Source organism: Nematostella vectensis, chromosome 6 (assembly GCF_932526225.1).
Source record: "Nematostella vectensis chromosome 6, jaNemVect1.1, whole genome shotgun sequence".
Classification (NCBI taxonomy): domain Eukaryota; kingdom Metazoa; phylum Cnidaria; class Anthozoa; order Actiniaria; family Edwardsiidae; genus Nematostella; species Nematostella vectensis.
This window is the reverse complement of record NC_064039.1, coordinates 11289358-11305891: the sequence shown is the minus strand read 5'-3', so window position 1 is coordinate 11305891 and position 16534 is coordinate 11289358. Positions and strand designations below refer to the sequence as shown.

The 16534-nt window shown below is 40.4% G+C and overlaps 1 protein-coding gene and 1 non-coding gene across 8 annotated transcripts; both read left to right on the top strand.

The window, feature by feature from the left end:
* The first annotated feature begins 1457 nt into the window (after positions 1-1457).
* Positions 1458-4201, top strand: LOC116618089. Its single transcript, XR_007311855.1, has one exon. It is a non-coding gene; the product is annotated as an uncharacterized LOC116618089 (transcript).
* Positions 4057-11021, top strand: LOC116618091. Of its 7 annotated transcripts, XR_007311856.1 has the most exons (7): positions 4057-4751; positions 4877-4924; positions 4991-5203; positions 5533-5649; positions 6236-6358; positions 6576-8598; positions 9421-9475. XR_007311856.1 is itself a non-coding variant. In XM_048728670.1 (6 exons), the coding sequence occupies exons 3-6, from the start codon at positions 5021-5023 to the stop codon at positions 6651-6653; spliced, it is 501 nt and encodes a 166-aa protein (XP_048584627.1). In that variant the 5' UTR covers positions 4057-4751; positions 4877-4924; positions 4991-5020; the 3' UTR covers positions 6654-9475. The 7 variants fall into 7 exon arrangements, 1 of the variants encoding a protein (XP_048584627.1); XM_048728670.1 differs by having other exon boundaries at positions 6576-9475; XR_007311857.1 differs by lacking the exons at positions 4057-4751; positions 4877-4924 and having other exon boundaries at positions 4961-5203; positions 6576-8175; positions 8538-8598.
* The last annotated feature ends 5513 nt before the right edge of the window (positions 11022-16534 follow it).

Here is a 16534-nt window from a genome sequence, read left to right as displayed (position 1 = left end):
CAAACTATGGTGGCCGCAGATGGATGCACAGGCTGAACAGTTCATCAAGGCCTGCTACCCCTGCCAGCTAGTTGGACCACGTGGCAAACCGGAACCTGTTCGATCAACAGAACTACCTGAAGAACCATGGGAGGACCTCGCCACAGATTTGACTGAGATACCTGGAGGAAACCACTTGCTGGTAGTTGTGGATAACTACTCCAGATGGCCAGAGGTAGTACTCCTTAAGAAAACCGATGCGCCACACGTCATCACGGCATTGGAGGGAATATTCAGAACACATGGCATACCATACACGGTTCGCAGCGACAACGGACCGCCCTTTGCCTCGAAAGAATTTGAGAATTTCTTAGAGTTCTTAGGCATAGAACATAAGAAAGGAATTCCATATTGGCCACAGAGCAACGGCGAAGTGGAACGATGTAACAGAACAATTCTTAAAGTGATTCGGATAGCAAACTTGCAAGGAAATGATTGGAAGAAAGCGCTTGATGATTTCCTCTTTCAGTATCGCACAACAAACCATGCCGCAACTGGATGCTCGCCAGCCGAACTCCTAATGGGAAGGCAGCTCCGAGACAAGCTACCTAGTGTAAAGATTCCGAAGGATAGAGCGACAGAGTCAGAGTGGCAACACAAACTTAGGGACAGAGACGCTCTATCAAAACTCAGACAGAAAGAGTATGCTGATGCTAGAAGACATGCTGAGCCAAGTGGAATTGATGAAGGCGATGAAGTACTGCTGCGACAGACTCGCCGCGAGAACAAACTCTCTCCAGTTTTTGAGCCTGAAGCTTACAAGGTTTTGCAGAAGACAGGTAATGCAGTTGTACTGGAGGATTCTGATAGAAATAGGAAGATGAGGAATGTAGCACAAATGAAGAAGTTCATCAAACCACAGGAAGCAGTCGCCGCAGACATGCTGCCTACTCCACCTGAAATCGCGCAGGAACACCAAACCGCACCTGAGACCCAGAACCAGTCCACACTTGATTGTACAGCTGAAATGCCAGCGTCTCCTGGTTCTCTAGCCAATCAGCGACCTGCGCGCACTAGGCAACAACCTGTTCGCTTTAAGGATTATGTGCTACAATAAGTTTTGTTAGTTTTATTTTTCTTTTCAGTTTTACATACATGCGTAGGACCCCTACTATAGCTGTTATAGTTATTTAGCTCCTAGTATGGACTTTAATGCTAAGTAAGGGGGGGATGTAGTGTCCGCCGCGTTGCATTATGGATTGTTAAGGTGCGCAATGCACCATGGTAGAACACATGTCAGAGATCCGCCATCTTGTATTAAATGTGGAAGACCACGAGTCTGTTTCTTTTTGCTTTGTTCCTTGCCGAACACCACAGTTCCGAGACGAAACAACAATTTCGTTTGGAATATCTTTCCTGACTCCGAAATATTTTCGAAATTCCAAACCATTTCCGGAAAGTAATATCTACTCATTGCGTATGCGCAGCTTGGCTAACATATTGCATAATTAATATGAGACTAGTTCCAGTACTGCGCAGTTAAAACAGCCTTTTTGTTTTGAAAAGACGGCGTTTTACCGGCGAACTGTCACATTTTGGCGAATGCTAGAAACTAGATCAAACTTAAGGTTAAAATTTTCTTTATGGTTTTAATGCTGTACAGTAAGTCAAAACAGCAACCGAAGTCAGCCTTTCGTACCTTTACTCGAACGATTCAACAGTTTGATTTTGTTTGTTTTCGCCAGAACACGCGCATGCGCATACGTTATTCAGCACTGTCTATTCACTCACCACTGACCGGAAAAGCTTAGCGTATCGCACTACAAGACACGTGTCGCACCATTAGCTTTCTTCTACGTTCATCTGCGTTTATTCATCTGTTCATATTGTAGTCAACATTAAGCTCCATTTCAGCAAAAATGGAACAGATATTCTTGCTTGTCTTCATCTTGTTGTTGGCCTTATTTGTCACAAGGTAAGTTCTATGTTAAGCTCTCAATTCAACATTGTATAAATGCTGCACATACATTTGGTGCTGTTCATTTCCTTTATTGGTATGTAGGCCTGGTATATCCTATAAGCCGATCTCGCACACTTTTGATATTTTTTTATTCCTAAAAGACAAGTAGAAAGCTTTGAATAACAAACTCTGATTGCAGCGACTATCTTGGATATTTTAACTCCTCATTGCACAATTCCAAAGTGGCAGCCATCTGATTTGATGCTACACAGCTGTGGGCACACTTTATTGACCAGTTGGCGACTAATTCCGCCATTTGATAGGAGCGAACTTAGCAGCCCCCCAAATTTATTAGATATGCCAATTTGTAATGTCATAGCATTGAAACTAGCATAAATATGGCTTTGCAAAAGTTTGCACCTCACCATATAAACCTCTATAAAAGATTTGAACTTTCTGGGATTATATATTCACTAGTTTCCATCCTTTGTTACTGTAAATTGACATACCTTCTTACTGGCTTCTGCTTTTAACTTAACCTTCTTCCCTGTGTTTTATTGCAGGGTATCATCTGATGATGATCTAGAAAGATTTATTTCCAGTGTACATTCTCTGTTAAGGAAGCTAGACACGGAATCCGACAATATACGACAGAGTAGAGACAGATGTGAATTTTACGCCAACCGTGTCCTTTGTGCAATGCAGCACCTTGTTCATATTGCAATTTTTATGCAACAATCACAGTCTACCCAACAGAGCTTGTTTAGGGGAGTGGAGAGGCTTCGTGATCAGATGCGAAACATCTATTCACAGCTCTACTCCCTATCTGTAATGGATGGATACTCATATCGCCCTTCTGTAGAGCATAGTGACAGACCTGGGAGGCCCAGACTTCAAGTATCAGCTGAGCAACTGTCCTGTCTGAGAAATGAATTTAACAGCTGGGCTCAAGTGGCAAGGGCTCTTAGGGTTTCTCGGCAGACTGTCTACAACAGACGTAGAGAATTAGGGTTCTCTATGGACTTTGAGGGATTTTCTAATATAAGTGCAAACGATCTGGATGTTGTTGCCTGTGAGGAGTTGAATGCATTCCCCGGAACAGGGGAAACAAATTTGATTGCTGGTTTGAGAAGAAGAGGTTTGTGGATACAGAGATGGAAGGTGAGGGAGTCAATTGTGAGAGTAGACCCAATCAACAGGGCAAACAGATGGGCCCAGAGGATTGTCAGACGTCCATACTCTGTACCCAATCCAAATTTCCTGTGGCACATTGATACTAATATGAAAATGAGGCGCTGGCGGATGTGCATCCATGGGTGTGTGGATGGCTTTTCTAGAGCTATTATATATCTAGTAGTAAATCCCAACAACCTGGCTGCGACTGTCCTTTCTTGTTTCCAAAACAGCACCACTAAGTGGGGTCACCCATCACGTGTAAGGGCAGACGACGGAGGTGAAAATGTGGCTGTTGGGGAGTACATGGAGTACTTTAGGGGAGCCAACAGAGGGAGCTTCCTAACAGGGCCAAGTGTCAGAAACACACGGATTGAACGGCTTTGGAGGGATGTTGGCTTGAGTGTTATCAGCCTGTTCTCTTCTTTATTTTATTTTATGGAATTGCATCTTTTACTTGATTCTGATTCGGATATTCACATGTATGCCCTTCACTACGTTTTCCTTCCAAGAGTGCAGCGCCACTTGGACCTATTCAGAGAGAGAGTTATGGTTCATGCCAACTCCACGGCAACTGTGGACATCTGGCATGCTTGCCAATTATAACTCACCGAACTCTGCAGTCAGAGATGTATTGGACAATCCTGATGAATATGGTGATGATCCAACAGCGCCCCCTCCAGATCCTGACAATGACACCACAGGAGTTGTTGTTCCACCAGTAAACCTGGATCTTAATGATGAGTACATTACAACCCTTCGTCATTCATTTGACCCACTTGGAGAAGATAACAATTACGGTATCAATATATTTCTTCGCGAGTTCGCGACTATATTTCTCTGGCGTTAGCCAGGCAAAATGGCAAATATGCTTTTAACATCCCACATACTTGTCAGGTCTGCTACTGGTCAGTGGTTTAACAGGCTTCCCCAATCAGACAATAGTAAATACTTAGAAATTGATCAATGCCACTCATCTCATCAGAAACTACCATTTGCCTGCCCTAAATCAAGTGTCATTCTGCAAGGGCATTTAACAATAAGGGTATAGTTATTAGTATCCATTTTGATAGCCATTAGTATTCTCAATTAAATTCAATTCACATAAATGTAGTAGTTAAATTACATGTTTACATTATATTATGGAAGTGGTGGGGGCCCTAAGAAGGCCCTGGCTTTTCAAGTAGAGTCTCCCTAAAGTATGACATTTGGTATTTCTGATATATATGCTGGTGAGTTGACAAAAAAAGTAAAAAATAAATAAAAACGTTCTTGTTATACATTTTAAAGTTTAGAAATTTGTAAATAAACTGTCTGTTTGTTTTTACTTAAAAAGCCAAGGTAATAAAATAAATTATTAACCCCCTTTCAATCCCATGATGCATCTTCCCCAGTACATTGTGGTATTGATAAATAGAAATCCTCTAGCATATTTATATATCATTGTTATGGAACAATGAAAAGTGCACGACACATGCCTGACTCTGCCCTCTAATACCAAGCTATGTTGTTTCTGTTTATACGACAAATATCATTACAAATATTGATTTTCTAAAAGTTTTTTATTGTTTAGGGACCAAACTCAACAGCCACACTACTGGCACCATCAGCTACCACGCCAGCACCTTCAAGTGAAGAGGTAAAAAAGAAAGTTTAATCCCCTATCAATCCCACAATGCATCCTGCCTAGTACATTGCAGTACTGAAAATCAAGAAATCCTCTCATTATTCTTTAGATAAAATTACTATATTTCATTATTATAGATAAGAAAAGCACGCATCAAATACTTGGCCACACCTGCTAGTACTGAGGTAGGTGTTCTTTCATGCGGATATAATTACAATTATTGATTTCTCATATACTTTCTTATTGTTTAGGGACCCAACAGGACAGCACCACCACCAGCCATGTCACAGCCACCACCAGCCGTGTCACAGCCACCATCAGCCGTGTCACAACCACCATCAGCCGTGTCACAACCACCATCAGCCGTGTCACAACCACCATCAGCCGTGTCACAACCACCATCAGCCACATTGGCACCTCCACCAGCAGCCATACTGGCACATTCAACACCATCAAGCAAAGAGGTAATGATGATGACGAGGAAGACGAGGACGACGACAACGATGTTGTTTTGGAGCTGGATTTCATTTGTTTTCCACAAGAATAAAAACATATTTAAGAACCTAAACAGCCTAAGATTGTGTTGAATACCATTTAAACGAGAACCTGTTTAAAATGTTTGTTACTCGCACGTTCCCACTGTATCCAATATTGTTAGATCTAGCTAATTTCTTATACATTCCACTGTATTTTCACTATGTTGGGCATGAATAGGATATTTATCATCTTGAGGTCGATCCATATACGCTTGGTGCTTGCTGGTTTGCAAAATAGTAACCCATGTTATATTTAGGTGAGGGTGGTGAGGGCTTCTCGTGTACCAGTAGAGCTGACGGATACTGTCACTGTTTGTGTACGCGCACAAAGCACAGTACGAATACGTAGGTTTATTGCTGGTACAACATACCAGGTGAGTTGTCATAGCTGTTCTTCGTATCTCTTTTAAATTCCAATCCTATTTCCCACTCAACCAAAAAAGTAAAAACATGACATTGTAGATCAGTTTTCACTATAGTGAAAAATCAGAGAACTAAGTAATTCACAAGAATCTGAATTTCCTTCCATCGTAATTACTCGTGACAGTGATGAGAAACCTGCTCTATCTAAGCATAGTAAGTAGATGAATAGAGCTGGTTATGGTAATACCGTATATACCGGTATGATGAAAAATGAAATGTCATTTAAGGTGGTCCACAGTATTTTATTCATATATTCAATAATTTCCGAAAACACAGTGACACAACCTGCTCGTTTCATGTCAGCCTTTGCTAACGTATATAAATTTATGGAGAATGTATTTACTGCATTATGTATATCTTAAAATATCCAAAACTATATTATGTTAGTGAAATGCTAATTTAACAGGTTTGTATAATATACTATAAAAGCATTTGCCTCGGTCAGAAACTTTTTTAGATGTTTAATATGATTTAATTATGCAGATAACGTTATAAAATTACATTTTAAAGTGTGCTTAATCAAATTGTTTTATACAGCAAGTGTATGACTGGCTTGGGGCTCAAGAGGACCTCCCTCTTCATTTTGCTCTGTCAAGGAACGGAGGAATGATCCAGAGGAGTGAAATAGTCCAGAGCGAAGAGGTGGAATTGAATGCAATGGTAATAAGGTTTTACGTCTGTAAACAATTTTATGATAAATTTCTTCGAAAACATAAGATTTAATAAAGAAGCCCATTGGTGTTTCTTTCTCGGAATGAGTTTCTGGATATGCCATTTCTTGTGGTTCTTGGTGGTTAAAAAAGAAATTCTGGTGTTAACACTTTTATTTATTCGATCGACCGTCCATGTACATTAGCTGCTTTCGTTTTTTTTACAGACAAATGAGGAAGCTAAGAAGATGCACAAAGACGAGATGATGTTTTATGGACTTAGCTTCACCGGCTGGTTTTTTTAGGGTAGACTGGTTGGGGTTTCTTAGCTATACTGTTGACTGGTTGGGGTTTCCTGGCTGGGCTGGTACAGTTTCTCGGCTGGGTTGGAGGGGTTTCTAGGCTAGACTAGTAGGTGTTTTCTAGGCTATATAAGTGGGGGTATTCTAGGCTAGACTAGGGTATTTTTTAGGCTAGACTAGTCGGGGTTTTCCTTGGAAAGACTAGTGGGGGTTTTCTCGGATAGACTAGTGATGTTTCCTAGGCTAGATTAGCAGGAATTTCCTGTCTGGGCTGGTTGGGTTTCTCGGCTGGAATGGTAGGGTTTCCCTGCTGGACTGGTGGGGTTTCTCGGCTGGACAGGTGGGGTTTCTAGGCTGGACAGGTGGGGTTTCTCGGCTGGACAGGTGTGGTTTCTCGGCTGGACAGGTGGGGTTTCTCGGCTGGACAGGTGGGGTTTCTCGGCTGGACAGGTGGGGTTTCTCGGCTGGACCGGTGGGGTTTCTCGGCTGGACCGGTGGGGTTTCTCGGCTGGACCGGTGGGGTTTCTCGGCTGGACCGGTGGGGTTTCTCGGCTGTACTGGTGGGGTTTCTCGGCTGGACCGGTGGGGTTTCTCGGCTGGGCCAGCTGGGTTTCTCGTCTGGACCGGTGGGGTTTCTCAGCTGGGCCAGCAAGGTTTCTTGGCTGGACCGGTGGGGTTTCTCGGCTGGGCCAGCTGGGTTTCTCAGCTAGACTGGTGGGGGTTTCTTTGCTGGACCGGTGGTGTTTCTTGGCTGGACTGGCTGGGTTTCTTTGCTGGACCGGCTGGGTTTCTTTGCTGGACCGGCTGGGTTTCTTTGCTGGACCGGCTGGGTTTCTTTGCTGGACTGGTGGGGTTTCTCGGCTGGACTGGTGGGGTTTCTCGGCTGGGCCAGCTGGGTTTCTCGTCTGGACCGGTGGGGTTTCTCAGCTGGGCCAGCAAGGTTTCTTGGCTGGACCGGTGGGGTTTCTTTGCTGGACCGGTGGTGTTTCTCGGCTGGACAAGTGGGGTTTCTCCTCGGCTGGACTGGTGGGGTTTCTCGGCTTGGCCGGTGGGGTTTCTCTGCTGGGCCGGCGAGGTGTTTCAGCTGGACTGGTGGTGTTTCTGGTGGAGTTTCGCGGCTACGCCGCCTGGGTGGCGGTTTCTTGGCTGGACTGGTGGGGTCATTTTTTTTGCTCCCTGCATTGTTGATATCAATTTTACACATAATTATTGTCGTCGTTGTTGAGGTTGTCCAACATTTTGAAACCCGTAATAGGCTATATTGTCCAAAGAATTACTATTTTCCTATTTTCTCCACTTTTACACAACTATTTTTCGGTAGTGAATATTTTAACTGGTGTTGATGATTGCGACATTTGCCTACCGTGTAGAGGATATTTTACGGGCAATTTACTCATGCTTTTTATTTATGTTGTGATTCTTTTGTGTTGTTTTACTATGTTGTTGTGTTCATCGGAAGTTAAAGACAGTGTGGTGACGATTACTCGCCACACCCTGGACAGTGTACTTAAGTTTTGTATAAACTGTGAGTTTACGTCTCCTTATTTTGTCTAATAGAGGGAGAATTTAGAACATATCCTATTAGAATGCTTCCAGTATACTTCGAAACACATTTCCTTAAGCTATGACGCAAAGTGAGCCGACTTAACAGTTGCCCGTTCGTAGAGTAAAAAAAGCACGGCAAAATAATGCAGTATAATGGTAGGATATGGATCTTTAAAAGTTTTTTTTTAATTCTGTATTTGGGAGCATTGTGCTTGCATGAAACGTTTTTGTAAAACCTGTGTATGTAAGGAAGCGTACTTTTGCTGGGTAGTGAAAGAAAACAAAATCGTGTTTCATTAATATTAATGCCGATGGATTAACCTGTTTTATGCTACTTTTTAGGTATCTATGAAATCCGATTTTGAAATTGAAGATGAACTCGATTCGACTCAAGAAGGATCGGGTATTGATAAAATGTCCCATATACCCAGAAATAGAAACGCCTTTACCCTTTAAAACTTCCTTTTCACTAATATTCTTGACTGGTAACCAAAAAAAAACGACAGACGGACGGACGGACAGACAGGTTTATTTGGCATCCAGTACACACAAATGTACATTGCGGGTTTCATACCGTGAGTGATTTAGGCGAATCCTAAAGACAAATTCATAATTTGGTATTAATCGGGTCAATAGTTATCGAGAAACAGCAATCCCATTTTACGAGGATTTGTTTAAAAAAAGTAATCTACGAAAAACCGGACTCTTGGCGTCAAGTCTTACAAAATGCTGGCATCTTTGAATGACTGTATCTCGATCGTTATTTGCCGAATCAACTCCAAACTTTGGATTTTTGGTCGTTCTCGTTATGCGGTATGAAATCCGGCACATCCAAATAAATAAATGAAATAAGAAAAAATATAGGAAACGTTTATTATCTTCAATGGCGTCCCTTAACGAACCTTTCTTTTTAGGACATGCAGAGAAAGTTTTTCCCTAGAACTTCTTTGATTTATACGTATGATTTTTAGAAAAGCTAGAGCACTGTGGTTAGAATATCGTTAGTGTTTGTTCTTACAAATTCAAAAAATTATTTTGTTTTATTTTCGTATGCTGTTCACACACGTTTTTGCATATTTGGCATGTCGGCCGGTTTCGATGTAAAGGGGGTGGTTACTTAGTATAAGTTTTGTTAGTGCGTAGCTGTGGAATAGCTGTATACACAATGACAAGGCTAAAAATAAAGTGACTTATTGGTTTTAATAACTGTCTTTTCACTTTCTAGGGCCAAATGGAATTACGAAAAGGTCGAAAAAGAGAAGAGGCAAAGGCAGCAAAGCGAAAAAAGAGTAAAATAAGGAAATGAAAGATTAAGAAAGAGTAGAAAAGGTCTAATTTTGCCCGACTGTAAGTAGTAACGGCAACGCTTACGACAGTTCATTAGTGAAAATAGCCAATAATCGTTTTCATGTATAAAGCGGATTTCAGATAATTGCAGAAAGTAAGTCTTGCGACTTGAATTTTGTTAACCTTTCTATAGGTAGAGGGCAAAGTCTTTTGTGAAATTGAGAACTAAATCAAAATCATAAGCTCATAACTGAGGTCCGAAATTCGGAATGTAAAGTGAGCTCATAGCTTGGGTAGAAAATTCGAAATGGAGAGTGAGCTCATAGCTTTGGTCCGAAATTCGAAATGTAGAGTAAGCTCATAACTGGGGTCCGAAACTCGGAATGAACAGGGAACTAAACTTTAGAGTGAAATGTAGGGTTTTACTCTACTCTACTCGGAAAATTCGGTTTCGAAAAAAATATTTTTGTTTGAAACGTGTTACATGTTTCAAGTTATGAACTTCTTTTGCAAGCAATGGCATTGATTTGTTGAAAGTATTACAGATTTCGATGGATGGCCCCAATGAGAATTGGAAGCTTCTAGAACTCGTTGAAGAAGAACGTCTGGAAGCCGACGAAAGCACCCCCAATCACATTTATGTGGTCTACACATTGTCCACAATTCATTTAAAGCGGGAGCAAAGGCTTCTCAGTGGAATGTGGAGGAGGTACCTACTTCAGTTTTTTGGCTATTTGTCGACTCTCTTGCTAGAAGAGAGGACTTTAAACAAATAACAGATACTACCGTTTCCCCCTCAAGGTCTGTAAGCACAGGTGGCTTGAAAATGTCCCTGTCTCTGTGGTTAGTATTCTATCTAATAGTGCTATCTACGACATAGCAAAGAAATGTAAACTTAGTATTTCCTAGTTTTTCCACTCTCTTCATGTCCCTAGGTTTTCTTTTTATTATTTTTTCGATTTAAATATTTCCAGGTTTGCCAATTTAAGCAGGAGTTCCGGGATTTCTTGAAGGCTGTCGTGCAGAAGCTAGTAGAGGAGACTCCAACTGCGTATTCCATGGCCGGAAACATAGTCTGCCTAGATCCCACAGATAGTCCTGCGAAATGAAGTGTGCATCTCCAAATTTAAGCTCTTACTGACGAAGATGGTGGAGTGCAAGCGCATTAAGATGAGAGAATGGATCCCCTGGTGCTCCAGTATATGGAGTTTGTCGCGAAAGAAGTGTAAGCTGTTTTTGGATTTTAACTACAATCATGACAGGCTGGAGTTCTTCCTGCAGCACCTAGCTTCGCATAGTGGTCTCAGAGAACTGTGGAAGCTTGTCAAGATGTCGAAAGGGGCTTCTCGGTAAATCGCCAGCTGATGGTTGAAAACCTTAAGGAAAGAACCTTCATTACTCAAAGAGTTGTTCATGATCACATTACAGATATCAGTAGACTTTCCAAACTTGATATCAGCAAGGCGTTTCTAGATGCGTCAAGTCAAGGGAGAAGGTGGTACTCTCAATACTTAACAATAAAAAGGCCAAGTAGAAAAATAATGAGACCCACAAGTGAAGATTCCAAAAGGAACTCTAACTGGAGACCAAGCGGCAGCGTCTTTCCTGCGACATTGCTGCTTTGCAGTTTGATGCGGATAAACTAGCAAGAGAAGCTGAAGAACGTGCTCAACTAGTCCTCCTCACAAAGTCAAATGCAATGCGAGCTCGTGCCAAAAAGTTGAAATACTGTAGTCATTAGAGCGTTTTACTCGAAATCAGTCTAGTTTGTGTCAAATAACTGTTTTAGTAGCAGTTGCTTACCAGTTAATCAATGCATGTTGCTCACCAGTGAATCATGCATTATTTTTGAATTTGAGGCATGAGTCATGTACAATTGAAACGAGCTACAGCAAAGTTGGTAACAGTAAAACATTATTGACCGTATGTTGTCTTAATATTGTGGTCCCACAAGAAGTTTATTGTGTTTGTATTGGACTAATTTGCTTAACCTCTATATTTCGGAAAGTAGCTGAGTAACAAGGAGCTCTTGATCTTTGTGTTGACTCTACGTGTTCAGCCTAAATATTACGATCACCAGCTAAATTTCTTATTGCCGGATTTATTTGTCCCACCTGTTTTGCTGCATGGAGGTAACTCTGGCTTGGTGAATGCGAATTGTTTTAAGAATCTTGATATAGAACGCGGTTAAAACAACCATGGAACAACTACAATTAAAGTACACGTACAGTGAAACTACTTTTAAGTTTGGTTTTTGAAAGTAGCATTTTTCAGGATTTGAAAACGTATTTTCGCCGCTAGCAAGATACGGTACCGGCACAATACAAGCCAACACCAATGCTGCCCAAATAAAGAACTTTGTACGCGATGGCGTAAACAACCGTCGATAATAGTTCGTGTGCACGACCTATTAATGGCGGTGAGTGCTATTAGAAGCAGAGATGCACTGACGAGGAATAAGACAAAGAAGCCGTAAAACTAGCAGGAAAAGTAAAAAAAAAATCCGGCCATTTTCCAAGCATCACCAAAGTTAATCCCAAAAGAATGTAGATAGCGAGAACCGACACATCGTAAGAGCTAATGCTCCGATAAATAAGTATACCACTTTGCCCTCATTTTTCTTTTTCTTTAAGATCCACAGGATGAATGTTACCAATAAGCCCTACCAGGCTTATTATGATGAACATTAGACAACGCGAGCCGTTCCCCTTGACAAATTCTTCTCTTGAAGGGCGTTTAACTGTTCAGATGCGAAACACGTATTGAAGCTCTGCTCTGTGGGTTATCTTAGCCTTTAAAGTCAAAGCTTTTAGGAAAAATGAGATTCAAGTAAATTAATTCAATTCACAAGAATGGTGGTCACTGAGGGGAAGCCCAGCAGTCAAAAGATATATCTAAAGCAAATAAACATTTTGCTAATTGCCTCACCTTTGTGCTAGACGCTTGTTTTCGCCTTCAGTAGGATCGGTTCTAGTACTACAAAAGGAATTAGGATTCTGAAAACCTTGAATTAAAGGTGGGAAAAATATTGTTCTCGGTAGCAGCCGAGGTGCTAGAACCCAGTCACGCGCAGACAAAATAGGTGATTTTCCTTAAAATTTTAAGATTTATTAGCATGGCGACCCCCCGTTTTTTCATATTTGAGTGTCATCGATAAGTTCTTTTTGTAAACAAAGTTTAAAGAAATCCTATGGGTAGGATCTACAAATCCTGAAACTATACTTCAATGGCTATACTTCAATGACTTCAATGCAACTAGATGACTATTACGCTTCATTCTTGAAGGGATGCCTAGGACCAGCGGGATGAATTTGTCTGACAGCGAGGAAAAGAGGATTCTGACATCAACTTAAGTGATATTTTGTTCTTCGCCACTAGTTGTAAAGAATTACCACAACATGGGATATCTCCTACCATCGAGTTTTTGCATGACCCAGGAAAAAGGGGGGGGGGGGTTGTTAAGGTTTCCGACAGCTAATACATTTTCATGCATCCTTCATCTTCCAGTAACTAAAAGCAACAGGTATGATGAGATAGTATGGCGCAATCTCTTACCGGTGCTTTCTCAGGGTTCGTACAAGTCCTTGAAAACCTTGAAAGTGCTTTAATTTTAAAATTTGAAATTCAAGGTGTGGAAAGTGCTTGAATTCTTATTATCAGTCCTGGAAAGTCCTTGAAAAATATTTGATTAAAGAAACAAAAGTAAATCTTATTGGAGTGAAGATTAATAACAAATTGTAGCCAAATATATGGTTTGCAAGCTGTTTCTTTGTATAATTATTGACAAGATAAAGTATGTAAAATCCATGCCCAGAAACAGGATCAGCATAGATCATACGCAGAGCAGATTGTACAGTGAAAGGAAGTGTGTTTCGCCATGTTCTAGCTTGCAGACACTTTGCTTGCAGCGTACAATAACAGCACGGAAATACAGATAATACGCAGACAAAAATAACACGCGAATCTCGACCTCTTCGTCAGATTACCTTGTGTGATCAATCTTTATTTAGAGAACAATCGGCAAGGCCTTTTTGCTGTAAAAAGTAGCAAAAGAAGCTGTGATAACATTTTCCCCTTTAGAGACGGCCACCTTGGAATGACATGCGCAATAGATAATTTGTTACCTTGGCAACATCCCCACCACTGGGGTACACCGCTGGTAGTTTTTGCGCCGACGTACCAAGCGGCGTTTTTCGGCACTTTTCTTGTATTTTCTCAAATAAAGCGAATAACCGCGCGAAAACACCCGCAAACTTCTTTTTACCGTCAAACAACTCATAATTGAAGACCCAATCATAATTAGCATGCAGATCGAGCACAACACTTCTTATTTTATCAGATTAATCTCGATATAAGAAGTAAATACTCTTTTTTTATAAAAGCAAAAGGTTTGTTCATTACAAATAGTTGGCGGTCATTTTGGGTTCTCAGACCCACATACCTTTTATGTTACAGCGATTTTCATCAAAAAGTATGGATCCGACCACTAAATAACACACTAAGCTCAAGAAAGCCAACAAAGCGAGGATTCACGATCCACTCTCTTATTCACAAAACCCAACATATGAACGTGCGAAGAATGTGGTTGTCCGATTCCCTCCAAAAACATTATACACAGGGTTTCCATTATGAATACAGGAAAAGGTGGAATACTAAAATATGGGCGGTATTTTAAAAATAGCGCCTTTTCACATTTTTGTAAGGTAAATTAAATATGATATCAATATATTTGGGACTCAAAAGGGAGGCATTTGTTTAATTAATAGTTATGACGACGCATACTATTCCCCTAAAGCATTAGGAAGCCCAATACATTTAAGGATTGAAATATACCTTAAGAAGTTTTGTACACCAAAGAATTGCTTTTCGTGAATATTTCACGGGTAACCACTTGTTTTTTTATAATATACCTTTTTTCAATTGAAATTGTGTGTTGTCCAAAAATGGAATTCAGCAGTGGGGCAGGCTCAGAAATAGAATGCGACCAAAAAGCCATCGCAAGCAATTGATTTCAATGAAGGCAAGACTAGTCCTTGCCCTCATGCTTGTGAAGTTTTTAAAGACAACACGGCTTTTTTTTTAACAAGCCTGTAACAGCTAATTCGCGTTTCAGCATCGGGACTGTACAGGGTAAATTCTTAACAATAATGAACAGGGCCTTCAGTGCCCGAAAGCGTTTGAGTGTTGCAAACTTCGGTTCGCACCAACTAAAAACACTTTGGCGACATTACATAATAGACGACGACTGGATATAACCAAAACCGGTGGCGGACAGATTAAACGAAGAGCTGTCAATGTTTAAGTCACCATTGTTTTGTGTCTCATTCCCACATGCGATTAGCTTTTGAATGTTTAAGTCACCATTGTTTTGTGTCTCATTCCCACATGCGATTAAGCTTTTGGTGATGTTTCACCAAAATCTGGAAGTTTCACATTTAGAGGCCAATATAGAAAACAAGAAAGTTGTTTGAGAAGCGGGCAACGACTGAAAATCCAAAATCGCAAAAAACAAAAGCTGTTGGGCTTAAGCACTGTTGCCGATAATCTGAAGCCATTACCGGAGAACATGCCAAACATGACCTTCTCGTGGTATCTCCTGTGAGTAGTCCTTGTTTTTTGAGGGTGAAATTTAGAGATCTGGCAACGTGGATGCTATTTCTTTTGCTATCATAAAACACCAATTTCAAAATTCTTAGTTTGACAAGTGGTTTGCCACCTGTAAACCCATTATTGGTGTACCATTTGGAACCGTTATGGACAAACTTAATTGCCCAGATTGTGAATTTATCGCTGAGAGCAAAAGGGGGAGCTTACAGTCCATAGCATAAGAATGCATAATTTCATTTAGTCCACCTCTCCTGGGGTCGGCTACTTCCCTTGCCGGGATTGTGAAAGACGATTTAAAACTGCTAGTGGCCTCTCACTGCATAGACGGCGTGTCCATCCTGACATATAACACGCTGAAAATCTTCCTTTTTCCAGAGTCAAAGCTGGTTGGTCTCGTGAAGAGCTTATTTTGTTGGCTCGTGCTGAATTACAAGCTAAAGATGCTAAAATCTCAGGTGGAATTAATAAAATCTTAACTGATTAATTCCCTGAACGCATCCTTGAAGCTATGAAAGGAATGCGTAAACAAAATAGATATACACAGGAAAAAATTCAGATTTTCCAAATTTGGAAATTTGGGAAAATTTTGGAAATTATCCCAATTTTGGGATCTGATTGGGAAATTCAGGACCCAATATTGGGAAAATATTGAGAGACGCAACCAGGAAAAAAATAAATTATCAGTTTATTCCCAATCTTGGGAATAAATCCCAACAAAATCCAAGATTGGGATTTTATTGGGAAATATTTCACAAAAAAATCCCAAAATTGCATGCAACAGTTCTTAAGAATCCAATACGAAACTACACTTGGGAAATAACTGGAAAATTTTAACAAGAAAATCCCAAAATTGCATACAATAGTTCTTAAAAACCCAATAGAAAACCAAACTTGGGAAATAATTGAAAAATGTGAACCAAGAAAATCCCAAAATTGCATGCAACAGTTCTTCAGAATCCAATAGGAAACCATACTTGGGAAATAACTGGTAAATTTTAACAAGAAAATCCCAAAATTGCATGCAACATTCCTTAAGAATCCAATAGGAAGCCATACTTGGGAAATAACTGGAAAATTTTAACAAGAAAATCCCAAAATTGCATGCAACAGTTCTTAAGAATCCAATAGGAAACCATACTTGGGAAATAACTGGAAAATTTTAACAAGAAAATCCCAAAATTGCATGCAACAGTTCTTAAGAATCCAATAGGAAACCATACTTGGGAAATAATTGGAAAATTTTAACAAGAAAATCCCAAAATTGCATGCAACAGTTCTTAAGAATCCAAAAGGAAACCATGCTTGGGAAATAATTGGAAAATTTTAACAAGAAAATCCCAAAATTGCATGCAACAGTTCTTAAGAATCCAATAGGAAACCATACTTGGGAAATAATTGGAAAATTTTAACAAGAAAATCCCAAAATTGCATGCAACATTCCTTAA

Bases quoted from the DNA above. Each gene is read 5' to 3' on its own strand.
- LOC116618091 (XM_048728670.1), top strand. From the start codon at position 5,021: ATGTCACAGCCACCACCAGCCGTGTCACAGCCACCATCAGCCGTGTCA. The intron at 5,204-5,532 runs GTAATGATGATG...TGTTATATTTAG, and splicing joins CAACACCATCAAGCAAAGAG to GTGAGGGTGGTGAGGGCTTC. The intron at 6,359-6,575 runs GTAATAAGGTTT...TTTTTTTTACAG, and splicing joins AGGTGGAATTGAATGCAATG to ACAAATGAGGAAGCTAAGAA.